The 17966-nt window shown below is 54.0% G+C and overlaps 2 protein-coding genes across 3 annotated transcripts; both read right to left on the bottom strand.

Annotated features, from left to right (window-relative positions):
* Positions 1 to 442: 442 nt before the first annotated feature.
* On the bottom strand, positions 443 to 8738 carry LOC141738519 (uncharacterized). The gene is made up of 6 exons (XM_074573798.1): positions 8701 to 8738; positions 7640 to 7729; positions 7078 to 7335; positions 5803 to 5923; positions 4234 to 4335; positions 443 to 4000 (listed from the first exon to the last, which is right to left on the bottom strand). Exons 3-6 carry the CDS (start codon positions 7318 to 7320, stop codon positions 3468 to 3470), a joined length of 999 nt encoding a protein of 332 aa, XP_074429899.1. The 5' UTR covers positions 7321 to 7335; positions 7640 to 7729; positions 8701 to 8738; the 3' UTR covers positions 443 to 3467.
* A 1328-nt stretch (positions 8739 to 10066) lies between these two features.
* Positions 10067 to 17379, bottom strand: LOC141738511 (uncharacterized). Of its 2 annotated transcripts, none has more exons than XM_074573785.1 (6): positions 16963 to 17379; positions 16721 to 16834; positions 15738 to 15833; positions 14639 to 14755; positions 14351 to 14464; positions 10067 to 12032 (listed from the first exon to the last, which is right to left on the bottom strand). In XM_074573785.1, the coding sequence occupies exons 1-6, from the start codon at positions 17306 to 17308 to the stop codon at positions 10993 to 10995; spliced, it is 1827 nt and encodes a 608-aa protein (XP_074429886.1). In that variant the 5' UTR covers positions 17309 to 17379; the 3' UTR covers positions 10067 to 10992. The 2 variants fall into 2 exon arrangements, with proteins under 2 accessions (XP_074429886.1, XP_074429888.1); XM_074573787.1 differs by having other exon boundaries at positions 14639 to 14752; positions 16963 to 17308.
* Positions 17380 to 17966: the final 587 nt, after the last annotated feature.

Raw genomic sequence — 17966 nt, 5'->3', positions numbered from 1 at the left:
GAGTTTCCCAGCGAGGAATTGAGAGAATCCCGCGATTCCCGCGCCTGTTCCTGTGAAAAGACAAGGAAGGGTGAATTTCTACGTCCCTTCTACCCATTTCGACCGATCCCGCGACGAAGAATTACCTGATTTTCACCCCGTTTCGGGCAAGTTTGTTGTGTTCTCCCTCAGCCTAAGCTTTGGGCTGGGATAACTCTTCCTCCAGTGGCGCTTTCCGCTGCGTAACTCACGCTGCTGCCCTTTAGAGTTATTTTTCCACGGAGACTGGAAACACGACGTTCAAACACAGCTTCGGAAATAACTATTTTTGAAGTTTCTAACGGCGACGCACGGAGGGAACGAGGATTCCCGCACGTAAATGATTTGTTTAATCGTTCTGGGCTAAGGCGAGGCAAAATTCCTCCCGGTGGAAGGGGAAGGAGGGTCTGTATTACAAAGAAAACCAACAAAACTTAACTTTTTTTTATTTTTTTTTTTAAAGAGCCGAATCTGTGTATGAACATCTCCGCACTTTTTACATCCCAAGCAGACGGCAGTTCGCCGAGACGCTGTAAGAAGTCGCATTCCTCTCGGCGTTTCGGGCGAGAGGGTCGGGACGGTGGGAGAAATCCGCCCGCCGCACCGGAGCCCTTCTGCTCGCAGGAGGGAGAAAATGGTCAGGAATTACAGGAATGGAAAAGTTTTCACCGAACCACAGGTGCAGCGTCTCTCCCCCTGTTCTTCTGGCGCTCTTTTGTCAGGACACAAGTCACCTCAGCGAGGTCCGACCCTGGATTTCCACTCCACTTCTCCATTTTTACAGGAAAATCACACCCACGGAACGCGCTTTAAAGGGATCGATCACGACTCCTCCAACTCCTCCGGCTGTTCACCCTCACCACCACGCTGCTGCCGACCCGAGGAACTAACCTTTCGATGCCTCTCACGGGGGAGACACCTAGTTGTGTGTCTACCGAACCTCTTCATCTTTTTTTCTTTTTTTTTTTTTTTTCCTTAATTTTACCGTTTAAGATCCGCTCGGCATGTTGAACAAGCGTCACCCCGCGCACCGCCATGGCTTCCCATCGCCCGCGTGGCTTTCCCTGACTCCATTCCCCCTCTGTCTCCACTTAAACCTCTAAATAAGGTGATTATTCGCATTCCAGCGCACGCAAAAACCTCAGATTTAAGCAAGCGCCTCTGCCTGGTCGGACGCTCCTTCGCTCTGTGCGTGGAGAAGGAGGAAGAGCTTCACCCAGGATTTACTCTCGGCAGCTGCGGAATGAACCGCTCCGGGCACGCAACCACGCGTCGGATTCAGCCCCGACTTTCCGGGTTATCCAACTCTTTCATGAAGGGAAGGGCGGTTTCGGCAGGACGGCTTTTTTACGGGATTTCCGCCGCCAGGAATCACCTCACTCCAAGGAATCCTCGTTCAGGAGCACACAGCGTCCGCGTGACCGCTAAGGCATTAAGCTGCGGAGGAGAAGAATAAAAGAAAAGCCGTCCCCAGGACAATTATGAGAAGGAAATAACGAGAAGCCGGCGATAAGAGTTTTCTGGAAGTTACTCTCATATTTGGGACGGGCAGGGATCCCTTGGGGCCAAGTGCATCCCCGCCAACCCCCTTCGGAAGCTGTGGAGCTCCACCACAGCACCAGCAGGGTCTCGCTCTGCTGCTCCTCACGGGAAGCTGAGGACACCAACTCCGCCCAGGGGCTCACGGCAAAGCTCAAACCGGAGGGAAAAACGACTTTTGAAACATCTGCGCTCAACCGGAATAAGCAAAAACGCTGAATATCCCCAGCCCGCGGAGAGAAGAGGCGTGATCTACAAACGCCGCCTCTGCGGGACTCCCTTCTGCTGATCTTGTCCCTGCAGCTGAAGCCGCAGCTTTGATGTCACCTGTACTTGGCACAAATACGAAGAACAGACCCTCCCTCTTTTCCAGACTCTCAGAAATTAAATCGGCATCTCGCCTCCAGCGAACAGATGCTTGAAGCAACTGATTCTGGTCACGGCTGCACCCTCAGCAAGTTTGTGGACGCACCTGAGCGATGGGATGCCATCCAGAGGGACCTGGACAGGCTGGAGAAGTGGGTCCATGTGAACCTCAGGAGGTTCAACAAGGCCAAGTGCAGGGTCCTGCACCTGGGTGGGGGCAGCCCCCGGTCCCAGCACAGGCTGGGGATGGAGGGATGGAGAGCAGCCCTGAGGAGAAGGGCTTGGGGGTGCTGGAGGGGGCAAAAGCTGGCCATGGGCCGGCAACGTGTGCTGGCAGCCCAGAAACCCCCCACAGCCTGGGCTGCATCCCCAGCAGCGTGGGCAGGGGGGCGAGGGGGGGATTCTGCCCCTCTGCTCCGCTCTGGGGAGACCCCCCTGCAGTGCTGCCTCCAGCGCTGGGGCCTCGGCACAGGAGAGACACGGAGCTGTTGGAGCGGGGCCAGAGGAGGCCCCGGAGCTGCTGGGAGGGCTGGAGCCCCTCTGCTGTGGGGACAGGCTGAGAGAGCTGGGGGGGTTCAGCCTGGAGAAGAGAAGGCTCCGGGGAGACCTTGGAGTCCCTTCCAGTCCCTCAGGGGGCTCCAGGAAAGCTGGGGAGGGACTCTGGAGCAGGGAGGGGAGCCATGGGACGAGGGGGAAGGGTTTTCCACTGACAGAGGGGAGACTGAGATGAGATGTGAGGCAGAAATTGTTGGCTGTGAGGGGGGTGAGCCCCTGGCCCAGGTTGCCCAGAGAAGCTGTGGCTGCCCCATCCCTGGAGGGGTTCAAGGCCAGGTTGGACGGGGCTTGGAGCAACCTGGGCTGGTGGGAGGTGTCCCTGCCCAGGGCAGCGGGTGCCACTGGGTGGTCTCTAAGGTCCCTTCCCACCCAAACTGGTCTGTGGCTCTATGATTTCCACGTGACGGTGCTTTCTCTGCCACCACAGCTGTCCTATGACTGTAACTGCTGAACTAACGTGGGCTTTTTTTTTCGGTTGCTAATTTTACATCAAACCCAACCATTCGCCTTATCCTACCCTCTTAGAAGCTCCACTTCCCGCTCACAGCTCTGCGGACAATCCTGTGCTGATCACGACATTTTCTCTGCCTTCTCCTACCCGCAAAACTCCCAGCATTTTTCTGCATTAATACAGACGTTCTCTACCACGTGCCGTTTGGTGCGCCAGAAGATTTTTTTTTTTTTTTTAATAATGCTTTTGGGTACAGTCAGCACTGCTCTGCACAACTCCTCCTCCCAGAGATGAATCATCTAGCCGCTAATTAAAATCAGCTCCTAATCAATGACTGTTAGGCTGGCGCCAACCCGATGCTTCTCACGCTTGAACTTTATTCAGTCTTATTGAATTGTCTTATCCTAAAGCTTCCCCCGCCATCGCCGTACGCCTATAAGCCATCACCTCTGGACGGAGGGGGATTTTTTGGTAACTGAATGGGGAAAAAAAAAAAAAAAAAAAAAAATCTCTCCCAGGAAAGCTTTTGGCGCACCGATTACGTGTATATGTTGTGAGTTCGCAAATGATTGGTGAGTCTCGGCTTTTCCATGAAGGTTTTTTCACATTCCGTGCACTTGTAAGGCCTCTCCCCCGTGTGAGTTCTCTGGTGGCGCATCAAGTCCGCGTGGCGAGCAAAGCTTTTGCCGCAGTCTGTGCATATGTACGATGACGCCCGACTCTTTTTGCTGTGAATTTGCTGATGTTTCAGAAGGCCAATTTTCAATTTAAAAGCCTTCTGACATTCTGGACACAGATAAAGTCTTTCCCCCGTGTGGGTTTGCTGATCAAAAAGGATCTCTTTGAATTCCTTCGGTTCTCCTTCCTCAAGGGAGCCGTTGCCCCTTCTGCTTCCCGTTGGATTTGCCTGACCTGTTGCTGAATTCCGATGGCTCTCAGATGTTACCCCCTTGGCCGAAATTTGGCGAGTCAGCTCCCGGGATCCTCCTGAGGATGATCCACACAGTTCTGTATCTTCCGCACTCTTGGGGTGACTCTGCACCTCGGCTCTGACGGCAGCCCCGCCGCAGCCTGGAAGAGAAACATTCCAAACGCTCCCTTTACCTGACGCGGAATACCGTAAATCTCCAAAGAACAACCATTCCCGATTCACCGCCGCTACGTCCGTCCGAAGAAAACAAGTTTGGGGTAAAAAAAAAAAAAAAAAAGCAGGACTGCAGCAGAAATTCCCCCTCCCTCTAACCCTACGAGCCCGGGCGGTTTCACCGTGTTGCCAATTTAATTTCTGACGAGCCACCACACACCTGCACCAAGACTTGCGGGGGTCTCCCTTTCCGCAAAATCCGGCTGATCCTCGGCGTGCTGCGCTTCTCTTGGCTGGACGCTGCTTCTGGGAGCAGGATAGTCTGCAGAAGGAACAGAACACGGAAAGGACGCTTAATATTTTCCTCTGATTTCCCCCCAGCCCCCCCCGTTATTACAAAGATATTTCCTAACCTACTTTAATCGCATTGATGTAGACAAAGGGAACGTTGCACAAAGACCAGAGCCGAAGGCAGCTTTTTGTCAGCCTGTTCGCTTCAACCTCTCTGAGCCCTGCAGATTCCTTACGCCTTTTTTTTTTTTGTACCGTGACTCATTTTTGTTAATTTCCATGAAAACCACTGCCTTTCGCTTTCTCAAAGAAGAGCAATTTTTCTAGTTGTTCCTAGAACCGCGAGAAAAGCCTTTGCGAGGCCGTTTTCTAGCAGATACCTGCAGAACCCACGGTCTCTTTTACGCCGGGAAAAAGGTCCAACGAGGAGGCAACAGCAAGAAATCTAGAGAGGGCGGCTGGGAAGCAGGCGAGCGATATTTGGCTTCCAATTTTTTCAGTATTCCAGAAATTATATCCAAAAGGTTGAAAAGATAAACGTTTAGCAGGGGAAAGTGTTGAATTGATGACGGCCATAAAAGCGGAGTTCAGCTGTCTGCTGCTGTGTGTTTTCATTCAGGCCTTTCTGATCCACGGACTGATTTTCCCCCAGCTTAATCCCTCCTCACCCAACGCACTGCACGTGCTTTTTTAACAGATCAGAACTGTACAAAAAAAAATAAAAATATAGAGGCAGCTGTCTGCAGACTCTAGCTTTTCTGCTGTAAAAACCAGAAGGTATGGAAAGAATAACAACAGTTAAAAAAAAGTGGAATTACACTGTCTCGCTGTTGCATGTAATTTCAGATTTGACGGTGCAGAAGCAGCAACAGAATGAGGTTGGGCTAAATCAGCGTTTCTTAGAACTGAAGAGCGTCACAAAGCGCAAACTAGAATAAGCAACGCCGGAGGCTCCTGGGGTTCACAGCACTTCTGTTCCTCCAGCGCGGAGGACAAGCGAATGCACTTTTAGCCGCTAATTACAGCGGGTTCTTCTATTAATCCGAGGAATTACTTGAAAGCTGAGGAGCCAGCGAGGGCTCACATCTTCAAATTTAAAAAAAAACCCAAACCAATGACTTCAAACAAATGCATAGTTGGGCACTTAAAACTAAAGCCTTCTTCATTTTCTCGGGCATCATTCACATTATTTAACTATTTCTGCATCAAAATAGTTCCACATTCTATTATTCTACCTGTATCAAGCAGACACGGTCTCCCCTACAGGCACAGATTGGGTATCTGACTCCGGCAGAGCACGTGGAGGCGTTAGGAAAGGGACTGTCCTTCGGTCTTGAAAGGAAAGATTGTGGAGCTTACAATCCCTGACAAAAATTCAGAAGCACCTAAAGATTAATCCACTAGAAACCAAAGGATCTGAGGAGTGACTGTTAGACAAGAGCCAGGCCAGAAACAGCATCGACCTGTTAGCCTTCAGCGAGAGAAAGGGAAACCTAACCTTTACCCAAGGCGGTTAAAGAGTCGTAATTCTCCTTTATCACTTTCTTGTAAAGTTCTCTCTGCCGGTCTTCCAAGTCCGTCCCCTCAGGCGCCGCAGCGTCGTCACACGTCCCAGGGACCTAAAACAAAGCGTTCCATCGGCAATGCCATTGGAGAGTCACATATCCTCGAAAACTCTCTTTTTCAACCGTTTCTAGCAATGCCCGTGTTACGTATAACCAGCACATGAATTAAGGACTTTATGTATAAATCTTCTACTGTTATTTCTGTACGTAGCTCAGAATGAGTGAGATTACTTGAAAATAAATGACTCAACTGAAACAATGACTTTCTGTAACGACTGAGTCAAGAATTAGTTGTAAAAAGATATAAATGTATGTGGTCACCATCGACACCCAGCCCCACGAGGGAATTTGGTTCTTCCTTTCACTGAAAACCAGAAAATACTCCAGAGTGCTTTAAATCAGCCCTGAGGCAGTGCCACAGCCTGTCAGATCCAGCTGTGAGCGCTCTTCCCTAATAATAAAAGCTAACGCAAACAAAAAATTAAGCCCTACAAATTCCGAGAGACGGACACCGCACACGCCGCGCGCATATCCGTGCTTTGTATCTACAGAGCACCGTGTCCGCACGGGCTCGCCTCTGAAAACGCTTTGATTTGCTTTTCAGACCACCGCGCATCTCACCGGTGCGGGTGCTCTGCCGCTTGCGCCACGTACGAACCCCATCGTACGAATCGGCTGCCAAGAGAAAGAATTCGTTTTCATTAATTTGTCGCTAGATGGGCTCGCCAGCCGAATGAAATACACGGGGGAGAAGGCTGAAGAGAAGTCAAGCCTTTGTCTCTGCCCCAGACCCCCACGCCGTGGGCACTGCGGCACCGACACATCATCGCAGTGACTCGAAAGGAAGTTTTTCCACGCCTGAGGACTCTCGTGCACAAATAAAGGTCTGCAGGGAGTGAATCCATTTTACAGCAGGAACTGGGACCGCATTTCCAACAAGCAGCAGGTTTTCCCCCCCCCAGCATTGTGCTCGAATTCCAATTTTGCGCCTAAAAGAGCACCGAGATGCCTTTAATTTCCCCAGTCACCGGCTTCCCAGTGCCACCTCCGCACTCCGACGTACCAGGGAGAAAAAACAAAACCCGCTGCGTCACTAGCAACGTTTTACTGCCACGTAGCACATTTCAGCTACTGCTGCTGCCTTCAAGTGCTTCACATGCAAATCTGCATTTAAGGGAAATAAACACAATAGCAAACATCTTAATTACCCTCGACTGCTCGGGATTCCGGATTCGTTTTCGAGTTTTATTACTTATCCCACCACAGAAACTCCGAGGCGTGCCGACGAGCCAGTTTCCGTCTTCACCCAAAATGAACTTTTTGGGAACAGCTTCTTTCAGCAGACGTCTGTTTTTTCTAATTTTCAAGGGGTCAATTTCAAAAGAGCTGTCCTCAAAATGCTTCGAACACAGTCGCTGGTGCTTGGATGGCGTTCCCATGTCCCGGCCCATGTTGTGAATCCACTGCTTCAAGAGAGGTTTATTTTGTAAAGGAAAGCCATAAAAAGTAACGGTGCTGTTCTTGTACACCCCGCTGGTGGCGTTTTGACAGTTCAGCGCCGAGCAATAAACCATCGTAAAACGAGAAACAGGAACAAATCCCAAAATCACGTGCCAGGGGCAGGGTTTAAATAGCTTTTAATCAATTTTACTATCAAGCGGGCCTAAACTTGTTAGGAAAAAGCATCTTTTTTTGAAAGACAGAATGAGCTGAGGTCAGGAAGAAGTGAAACGCGGTGCAGAACTTCGCTGCCAGAGGCGCGGAGCTCACCACAGCTGATGTCTGCAGAATACGGAGAGGAGGAGCCAGGTGCCCTTCCACAGCACGCAGCTCGCCCGCTTCAAAGCCACAGCGTACAATCTGGAAGACAAAACCCCTTAAAATCAGCTTAATGGGCCGTTACTATGCAGATTTACATGTAAAATAAATTCTGCTATGTACACATGAATATGCACTTCATTAATTTGCGTATTCATGAGGAATCCTCCCACGCTCCACAACAAAGCTTATTATAGTTATTCAGAAGGCGGCAACAAAAGGGTGATAGCCAAATAACTTCCAAAAAATGAATCATGGAATCATTTAGGTTGGAAAAGACCTTTAAGATCATGGAGTCCAACTGTTAGCCCAGCCCTGCCGAGCCCACCACCACCCCACGTCCCTCAGCACCGCGTCTGCCCGGCTTTTAAATCCCTCCAGGGGTGGCGACTCCACCACTGCCCTGGGCAGCCTCTTCCAACGTTTGACAACTCTTTCGGTGAAGAAGTTTTTCCTAATATCCATCCTAAACCTCCTCTGGCGCAACTTGAGGCCGTTTCCTCCCATCCTATCGCTTGTTCCTTGGGAGAAGAGACCGACAACGTCCTCACTACAACCCCCTTGTGGAAAAAGGGCCCTGCAGAGCACACGGGGAACGCTTCTGGAAACGAACGCAGCCCAAATCTAATGTTCACGACCACTCTCGCCATCACAGTGCGCTTCCGGGAACACCTACGGTCCGCCACCCACCCTGGTATCGGACGCAGGAGGAGACGGGGCACCTGTGCCCCAGGGCGCACCGCCGGCTCACAGCCCTGCCGCGCACCCCACTCGCCGCTCGTTCCCCTGCACCGCTGGGGCAGGAGGAGCTCGGTAATTCCCCCCGGGCCGACACCGGACCCCGGGGGACACAGGCCCACCCGACCCCGGGGGCAGCCACAGGCCTCAGGGGGCAGCCACAGGCCCTCCCCGCGGCCCAGGGCGGCCACTCTCCCGCCCCACGCCAGCGCGGGGGGAGCCGGGCCTCCTCTCACGGACACCGCTGCCTCCCCCGGGCCCCGCCGGCCGCTCACCGGCCCCGCCGCGCCGCCATCATCCCTCCGCGGCGCCAGGCCCCGCCCCTCACGCGGGCAGCAGCCAATCCGAGGAGCCAGCCGGCCCACCTCTCCTCGCTATTGGCCGGCCGCCGCTAGGACCCGCCCTCCCGTTGGCGCGCGCTGCCGCAGGCCAACCAATCACCAGGGGCACCTGCGGCGCGGCCACGGCGAGGGGGCGGGGAATGGGCCGGTACGTTCATTCCCATTGGCCAGCACGCGAAGAAGCAGGGCGCTGATTGGAAGGGAACGAGGATGACCTCACGGGCAGGGAGGCGGGGATCGCGAGCTCGGCGCCTGCACGTTGTCGTGGCAACGGCGGGGCAGCGCCCGGCGCGAAGTGCTTCCCGCCGCGGCGGGGCCCGGGCGGCGGAGCGGGGCCGTGAGACGGCCCAGGAACCACCCGGCCGCTCCCGGAAAGCGGCTCCGCGGCCGGCCGTGCTCCAGGAGGAAGGGGAGAAGGCCCGGGGTCCCCTCACGGAGAACCGAGAGCGGGACAGGGCCCGGGGGAGCAGGGCCAGAGGAGGCCCCGGAGATGCTGGGAGGGCTGGAGCCCCTCTGCTGTGGGGACAGGCTGAGAGAGCTGGGGGGGGTCAGCCTGGAGAAGAGAAGGCTCCGCGGAGACCTTCCAGCCCCTTCCAGTCCCTCAGGGGGCTCCAGGAAAGCTGGGGAGGGACTCTGGAGCAGGGAGGGGAGCCATGGGACGAGGGGGAAGGGTTTTCCACTGACAGAGGGGAGACTGAGATGAGATGTGAGGCAGAAATTGTTGGCTGTGAGGGGGGTGAGCCCCTGGCCCAGGTTGCCCAGAGAAGCTGTGGCTGCCCCATCCCTGGAGGGGTTCAAGGGCAGGTTGGACGGGGCTTGGAGCAACCTGGGCTGGTGGGAGGTGTCCCTGCCCAGGGCAGCGGGTGGCACTGGGTGGCCTTTAAGGTCCCTTCCCACCCAAACCAGTCTGTGGTTCCCCCTTCTCTATTGACAGTTATTTCCACAAAGCTTTGCCTTGAAAATGGGGGTTTGGGGACGGCAGACCCAGCGTTCCTCCTCTTGCTCCAGCCTTGCTCATCTTTTCTCCTCCTCCTGCAGAACGACGCATGGCATTTCCCTAACACTATTATTAGGTTTTTTTTAAGAAAAGAGAACTTTCCAGCCAACAAAGAAGCATCTGAACAAAACTTAAGCCGAAATATGCACGTAAAAAAGGGTATTTAACAAAATTTGTCCCAATTATCTGACAGTGAAGGAGCCCTGAATCAAAACAGGCTCTTGCCTGACTCAGCCGGAGCTGCTGCTTCTGTATTTTTTTTCCACGAGGCTCAATGCCATCGACAACAAGGTGCCAGATGATATATCCAGGCTCTTTTATTACCAAAAGGAGTGAATCGTGTCCTTGCAGTGTCACCAACACGTCAGACTCCCAGCAGTGCTCTCCCCCTTTGGAGACACTGACTATGAGGAAAAATACAGTTTCTGAAAGGGGATGTTTAACGAGTATTAAATTTTCTGTTTCCATAGGATTTGGAAAATTATACAAACAGAGAAGACCTGCAACAACGTGGTAAATTAAACGCAACACAACTTTAAACGAAAACCGTATTCCGGGCTCCCCCGTCATTTTACAACCCCAGGTGAGGACCCCAGCCCTCAGGAACCCTCTCTCGGGGCTCCGTGCTGCTGAACCCCAGGAGCTCTGTGATTTAACTGCGGGAACAAGCTGCCTCTCGGGCTCTGTGCTCCTTTGCTCCCGAAGAGGCTTCTTTCAAACAGCCACAGGGTCAACACTTCCTTTCCCAAATCACTTCACACAGGTGGGTGTTTCCCAACACTTGTTTAGTGGACAATTAGTAACTTTAACTCACTTGTTTTCGGCTCCGTCCCTGGACTCTGGACTCTCGGCAGCCTAGGGATAACACTTCAGATATTTTCCAGCCTGAAGCGTTACAAACTGTTCCGCGTGCTGATGTGATTTCTCTCCTGCATGGATTCGTGGCTAGCAGTAACTCTGAGCACCGCAGACTTCCTACACAGCTCCAGCACATCCCGACCGGCTACAGGCACCGGTGAAAGCTGTGAAACAGCTTCGCTGACCATTTTAACACAGTCTGCAGAAAATAACCCCCCAGCCTTCTGCCTTTTACTGGGAGGGGGCTCAGGACAGCTGTTCGACAGCTGCCTCCTCCCGCCGCAGCCCAGCATGGAGCTGGGAGATCCTGCCACAGCCCAGCAAGGGTGATGGCCGAGGGTGCAGTGAACGCCCCGGCTGGACGGGATTTTTTATACAGAGTGCATTACAGACCCCCTGATCTCTGTGCAGGGCCAACCCGCCAACGTCAGGTGTGTTTCTTCCACGTGACTTTCCTGATGCTTCATGAAACTCCTCCTGAGCACAAACCTTTTCCTGCAGAGGGGGCACTGGAAAAGCCCCTCTCCTGAGTGCTGGCGCTGGTGTTTTAGAAGATAATCCTTTCTCCTGTAGCTTTTGTCACACTCGGAGCATTTGTACGGCCTCTCTCCTGTGTGAGTCATCTGGTGTCTAACGAGCCACGAATGGCAAACGAAGCTTTTCCCACAGTCGCTGCAAATGTAGGACTTGCCCCGGCCCTGGCTCTGCCCCTGGCTTGCCGGGCTGCCCCTGGGCGCGAAATGCTGCCTGCATCTGCCGCACGCCTCCGACTTCTCCTGCGGGTGATCCCAGCAGGGGCTGGCTAACGGGTTTTCTGCGGGGAAGTTCTCGCTCTCTGCGGACGGCTGCTCGTCTCCCACGAGGCCGTTGTGGTCACGAAGCCTGGTTCCGCCCGCAGGGTTGTGTCCACGCTCGGTACGGGCCACTGTGGGCAGCCCCTCGCAGGAGGCGGGAGCAGCCCCCTGCCCGAGGGAGCTCGTTTCTTTCTCACCGGGAGCACACAGCTGTGAGTGAAGTAGATGGAACATCCTTTCGCTAAGACTCTTCTCACACGTAGGGCTTGGAAACATCTCCCCTTCTCGGGCTCCCTGGGGAGTCGGAAGATGTTCCTGCTGGCTGGAGTTTCTCTCACATTTGTTGTACACGCACGGTCTCTTGCCAACACCGTTTTCCTGAGTGCTAAAGAAATCTAAGTGCTCGCCAAACCCTCGGTCATACCGAGCGTCACCCCCAAGGCTGTTCCCAGCGGTGTTTGTTTCCATTGTTTCTGAATTCCACCGATTGTCCCATGTTACTCCAGCATTAGGATCCTTGGAAAACTTCTCTCCAGGTCTTCCTGGTACCTCCGAGTCACACACCGTGCTTTCAAAGCAGTCTGCCGGAGGGTTCCTCTTTGTGTTTTCATCGTGCACTGAAACAGAGAGATTTCAGTCTTTCAATTAAGGAAGACTCTTAGGAGTGTCCCTCCAAGTCTACAGCCATGTCATGCTAACGGACAGAGAAAGTAAATAAGGGGAGGTTTTAATACTTAGGGGGAAAGCAAATACCAGTGTTCCACCAAAACAAAACCTCCTGGAAAACAGAAGATCTTTTTGCAATTATTTTTTTTTTTAAATCTACACAAAAAAATTACTAATGCAACGTCTTATCTTCACCCTCTCAATTCAGCTGTCTGAAGTGTGAGATCTAAGGTCCCTGACAGAGTGGACACCAGCACATCTCGGTTCTCCCAGCTGCTCTCTGGACACTCCACCGAGCATCTAGAGAAGGAAGAGTCCAAGCCGAGGCACCAAAATAAGTCCCTGCAGGTTCACCACTTCTCATATGTGAGCCGATGTCTCTGCAGGCTGGGCTTCTGCGGGGAGACACTCTGTGGCCGGGTCTTTGTTCTGCGAGCTCGGAGCAGTGCGGAGCGGAGGAAGCTCTCGCACCGTCCAAGTAGTCCCCAGACGGGCACACGGCTCCGGCTCGGTGAGGCAGAGCTGTCGGTCAGACTGCCTCTCCCCTGGGCGCCTCCTGCTTTCCTCAAAAACCCTGACTCCTGATAATCCATCCCCAAAAGGCAGCTGGTGCCCGAGCTGCTTGGGCACAGCTCTAGATTTGCCATTGGACAAAACCGTTCTGCTGACCTGCAAATTCCCTCTTTCTGTAATTTCTGTTTGCTGCGACAAATACCCACTATTGCATTTTCCAGATTATTTTCACCAATGCTCTTCAACCTGGCTTTCTAACACTCCGTGATTTTTCTGTCCCCTGAGACCCGTGACCCTTCCAACACCTACAGAAAAACTCCCCTGAGTATCGCGAAGGACCATGGGTCTCTCAGCACCGCCAGCTGGCCGAGCCCACAGTTACTGGCATCGCACAGACCCCCTCAGCTCTTATTTCTCTGCCCGTGTCCTGGGACATCAGCAGACAAACGTGTTACGCAGGCTAAAGCGTCAACGTAAAAGGCACTGGTTGTTCTACAGGGATTGTCTAAGTGTGTCCTCTCACCCCGGTAACTCCAGGTTCCAGACTGGAAGGTCTGGAACAGAGTCGGCTGGGGAGCCCACCCTGGGAACTCTCTCAGAGCGGTGGGAACAGGTCTCCCTCGGGGAGGAGTTAGGTGCCTGGTCCAGCCTTACACCAGGGCAATATCCTGCATGACCTTTTTTGGTGGGGTAAAACCATTCACATAGGCAGTTCCCGGCATACTGAGAGTTTACCCCTTGACTTACTCTATAGTAACTTCATCACATACCCACGAATGTTTAAATAACTCACATGAAGTGAACAAATTCCAGGCTACCAGCTGATTTCTACACACGATATTCATTCCTCTGCACCCCCTCCTCGGTTACTCACTTGAGAGCTACACGGAGTGGTCCCAGGTTGCGGCCCAAGAGATCGTATTTAGAATGATAGAATTGTCTCGGTTGGAAGAGACCTTTAAGATCCTCAAGTCCAACCGTTAGCCCAGCCCTGCCAAGGCCACCACTAACCCACGCCTCTCAGCACCACATCTGCCCGGCTTTTAAATACCCCCAGGGATGGCGACTCCACCATTCCCCTGGGCAGCCTCTTCCAACGCTTGACAGCCCTTTCCAGGACGAAATTTGTCCTAATATCCATCCTAGACCTCCCCTGGCGCAACTTGAGGCCGTTTCCTCTTGTCCCGAATTTAATATCCCTATCCAAATTTGCACACCCGTTCCCTGAGGTCAACCCCTGATCTGAAGATGAATGTTAACTCCACCTCAAGCATGACCCATACTCCGAGTGCGCTCTGCACAAAACCAAACTCCTCTGGATGAATGTGTGCATCTACATCTCCAAATAGCACGTCCTAAAAGTGTTTTGCATGAAAGCTGCCTTCTCTTTTGCTGCAGGAGAGCTCTCCTTCTTGGGAGCGTGAAATCAGGGCTCCACATTCATTGGTACCACGTTTGGAAACCAGCAAGTCAGCTGGAAGCACAAACTCGACCCCAGCTGGAAGCACAAACTCGATCCGTAAGGCCTGAGCACACCACTGTGCTTGCCCAAACAGAAACCTCCAGCAGTTTTAGGCCAGCTGAAGGAGGAAGGAGCCCCTTCAGCTGACAGAACCTGAGCATTTTGTGAACAAATATTAACTATCAGTCTTGAGGTTTGCTCCATTATAAGGTCGCGACATTTAATATAGTATTAAAAAATGGCTCTAAATTCGATTTACTGTCCCAGAAATCTCAGCTGAAGTCCATTACTGACCTGTACTCGGATCTGTAGAGACTTCTTCTTTCTCCACACCTTGTTGTTCAGGGCAGCGTGGCTCCTCCTCTTGCTTAATCCATGATAAAACATCAGTTGCATAAGTCTGAAATCCTGCTCATTGGGGAAGAATTTACACAACTGAGAAACAATGGAGAAAGACGCAAAGCATGGAAGATTCAGGAATTCACAAAGATGAGAAAAACGCTAACAAAGCCTCAGGAAAGACACGAAGAGCCACCCGAGGGGTAATTCCTGCAGCGGGAGTTTTTACCAGGGAATCCTCACCTGCGTCGGGGTCTCTGGGGAGGTCCTCGCCCTCCGCACCTGGCAGCTCCCTGGCGTACACCTCCTTGCCTTTCTTGGTCTGACTTGAAGCCTCGGGCTCACAAAACGCTTGCTCTGCTGAAGGAGAAAATTCAGGACAAGCACATCATAAGAGCGTAAGCTCGGGATTTCACAAGGGCGAATGAAACCCGCTCTTGTTTCGGTTTTTGTTTTCCCCCCAAGTCAAGCTCCCGTAAGCCCAGTTTCTAAACGAAACCTGCTGGAAAGGTCTAAAAACCCCAGTTTGCTACATACACTGGAAGCCAAGCAAAACGACAGCGGAGCCAACAGACGGAGCTGCTACTTTTTGTGAAGAGGAAGGACAGCCAAGCTCCAAAGCAGAATAGTTTATTTGTAACGCAAAAAGGTACCACCAAGTGAGAAGGCAAGAAACAGGTCCCCGGGCTGCACAGCCTCACCCCGTACAGCAACAGCACTACCAAAGAGCCGGTGCGCTCGCTCACGTACGCAGAAAAACCACCGAAGAGAAGGGAGGAGGGAAAAGGCAGCCTGAAGGCTCTGGTTGTGCAGGAGGAGAGGGACTGCGGGCCTGCAAGAGAAGGCTGCGGGGGACGCGGAGTTGCCACAGCTCCGATTCCCCCGGAGCCAGAGCAGCGCACGCAGTCCTGCCTCCAGTGCATGGCACCAACCACAGACCTCATTCCGACACTGGTTTTTGCCTTCTCCAAGCTAATCCATGGGCCCCCAAAAGTGACTAACGGCCCACTTTGGACTACGTATTTAACCATCTTAGAGCTATCAACCTGAGGGAAGCAAAGTAAAGGAATTTAAGGGAGAACAAAACATTTCCTATTCTACACTGCACCGCTTGGACGAAAACCAGCCACACACTCTGCAAACTCCAAAATGGCCTTGAGATGGGAAAAACGAAATACCAGCCCTTACCGTCAGGCCTGGTGGCGAGTCTGTTCAAAACTTGTGAGCTTTTTGTAAAAGATTTGGAATACATAAGAAGAGGTGGGAAAACAAAACAAAACAAAAAAACACCTTGGGATTTAATCCCCGTTTCATTTTCCCTGCGAGGTATGCAGTTACTCACCCGGGCAGGGCTCTTCAGGAGCTTCTCCAGCCTCCCCCTCCTGCTGATCTGCAGCGCACAACTCTTCCTCTTGCTTAATATGGATTATGTTGTCTTCTGTTAATAGGAAACGATGCTATTTTAATTCCACACACAAAATTAATTCCAGTTCTCATCCCCTCCCAGGCACAGCATCTCTGTTCTAGCTCACATTCTAGAGAAAACCTCACCTCAGTTCTAGTTCTCGCTGACCAAAGCCTCTTAAACAGACCTAAAATATTTGTCACAAAACCCTCAGTAGATGTTTGAGCTTCAGAAACGCACAAGAGTTTCACGCACGTGTAATGTTCGTTTTGTTGCAGCACCAATTAGCGAACGAAAACATGTTCTACTTGGCCCCCGGAGAGGAGAGTGCCACTTGAATTCTCCCTTCTGGAGTTTTGTTTCTCTTTTGGCTCTACCGGAGTTATGCTGTTGCTTTTTCAGTCGCTCTTGGTAAAACACGCCCGGCGTCTAGCCCGTCAGAAAAGCACTAGCGAGAATTATGAATGAAACTTATCAAAAAAAAGAAAAAAAATAGTCCATGAAATCAATAAGGAAAAACAGATGGGCTAACGCTCTTGCGTGTTACCTTTATAACTCCGTAACACAATCAATGAATTAGAGGAATACTTTGCAGGAGCGTAAAAACAACTGTGTGTGTGCAGGGAGAAATCAAAGTCCTCTTGACAGCCAGCCTTCCGAGTGGAAAACCGAACGTCACCCCGCTTTGGCACGGCCTGACGGCTGCGGGTTTGCCACGGGCGACCGCAGGCAGCTCGGTGACCAGGAGAGGAAAAAAAGGGCGGTTTGATGCCGTGTTTTAAGACATACGCAACAGCCGAGCGTGGAAGACCACCACGCTCCAGACTGCAGGTGCCGTGGGGGGAGGCCGATGTCCCAAACAGACCCCAGCTGCCGGGTTTTTGGGTGCTCCGCGTCTTGCAAAGCCTGAAGTCACTCACCGGTGCCGGTCTCCGCAGGGTCACCTCTCCCGTTCCCGTCCTCGCAGCTCGGAGCTCGATGCTGGTTCCCACCTTCCGACCGGGCCTGGGCATCACCCCTGGGAGGGTCCGGCTCTGCGGGAGGCGTGAGGTGAGGCGCGGCCGGGGGTCCCACCGCAGGGGGACTATCGCGGGAGACGGCGGGGACCCCTGGCCACCTGCTCGCGGTGGCCACTCGCCCGCCTCGAGGCCGCGGCCCTTACCGAGGGCGAGCAGCGTGTGGTAGTCGCTCCTCATGACGGCGCGGTGCAAGGCCCGCTGCCAGCCCCGCAGCGCCCGCCGCTCCCGCTCGCCGAACTGCCCCCACGCCTCCTCCGCTCTCGCCGCCGCCCGAGGCCGCGCCGCCTCCCGCCCGCCGCCGCCGGCTCCGCGCCTCGCCGACATCCGAAGGGCCCCGCCGCCGCTCTCCAGCCGCCGCTCCAGCGCCTGGAGGCGGCCGCGCAGAGCCAGCGCGGCCCGCAGCTGCCGCTCCGCCCGCGCCAGGCGGGCTTCCAGGCGGAGCAGCCGCGCCGCCACCGCCTCGGCTCGACCCACCCGGGGACCGGCCATGGCCGCCCACACCGGCCCCACACCGGCCCCGGCCGCCGCCGCCGCCGCCGCCGCCGCCGCCGCGCCCGGCCCGCCCCGGCCCCGCAGCGCCCCCTGCCGCCGCCCCGCCACCCGCGCTGCGGCGCCCCCCGGCGGGAGGGCCCGGGAACGGCGGGACGGGGAGGGACCGGCGGGATCGGGGCCGGAGGAGCGCGGGGTCGCAGAGCCGGCAGGGACCGGGGTCCCCTCAGGGCCGGGAGGGCCGGGAGCCCTCTCGAGTTGTGAGGGACCGGGTTGCTCTCAGAGCCGTGAGGGACTGGCGTCCCCTCAGAGCCATCAGGGACCGGGGTCCCCTCGGAGCCGTGAGGGACCAGGGATCCTCTCAGAGCTGGGAGGAAAGAGGGTCCCGTCTGAGCCATAAGGGACCAGGGGACCTCTCTGAGCCATGAGGAATTGGAGGTGTTCTCAGAGCCATGAGGGATTGGCGTCCCATCAGAGCCATCAGGGACGGGGGTCCCCTCAGAGCCGTGAGGGATTGGGGTCTACTCAGAGCCATCAGGGACTGGGGGACCTCTCTGAGCCATGAGGAACTGGGGGCGGTCTCAGAACCATGAGGGATTGGGGTCCCCTCAGGGACAGGAGGAACCGGGGATCCTCTCAGAGTGAGGAGGGATCAGGG

This window comes from Larus michahellis, chromosome 2, assembly GCF_964199755.1.
Source record: "Larus michahellis chromosome 2, bLarMic1.1, whole genome shotgun sequence".
NCBI classification, from domain to species: Eukaryota; Metazoa; Chordata; class Aves; order Charadriiformes; family Laridae; genus Larus; species Larus michahellis.
This window is presented reverse-complemented; position numbering and strand designations above follow the sequence as displayed.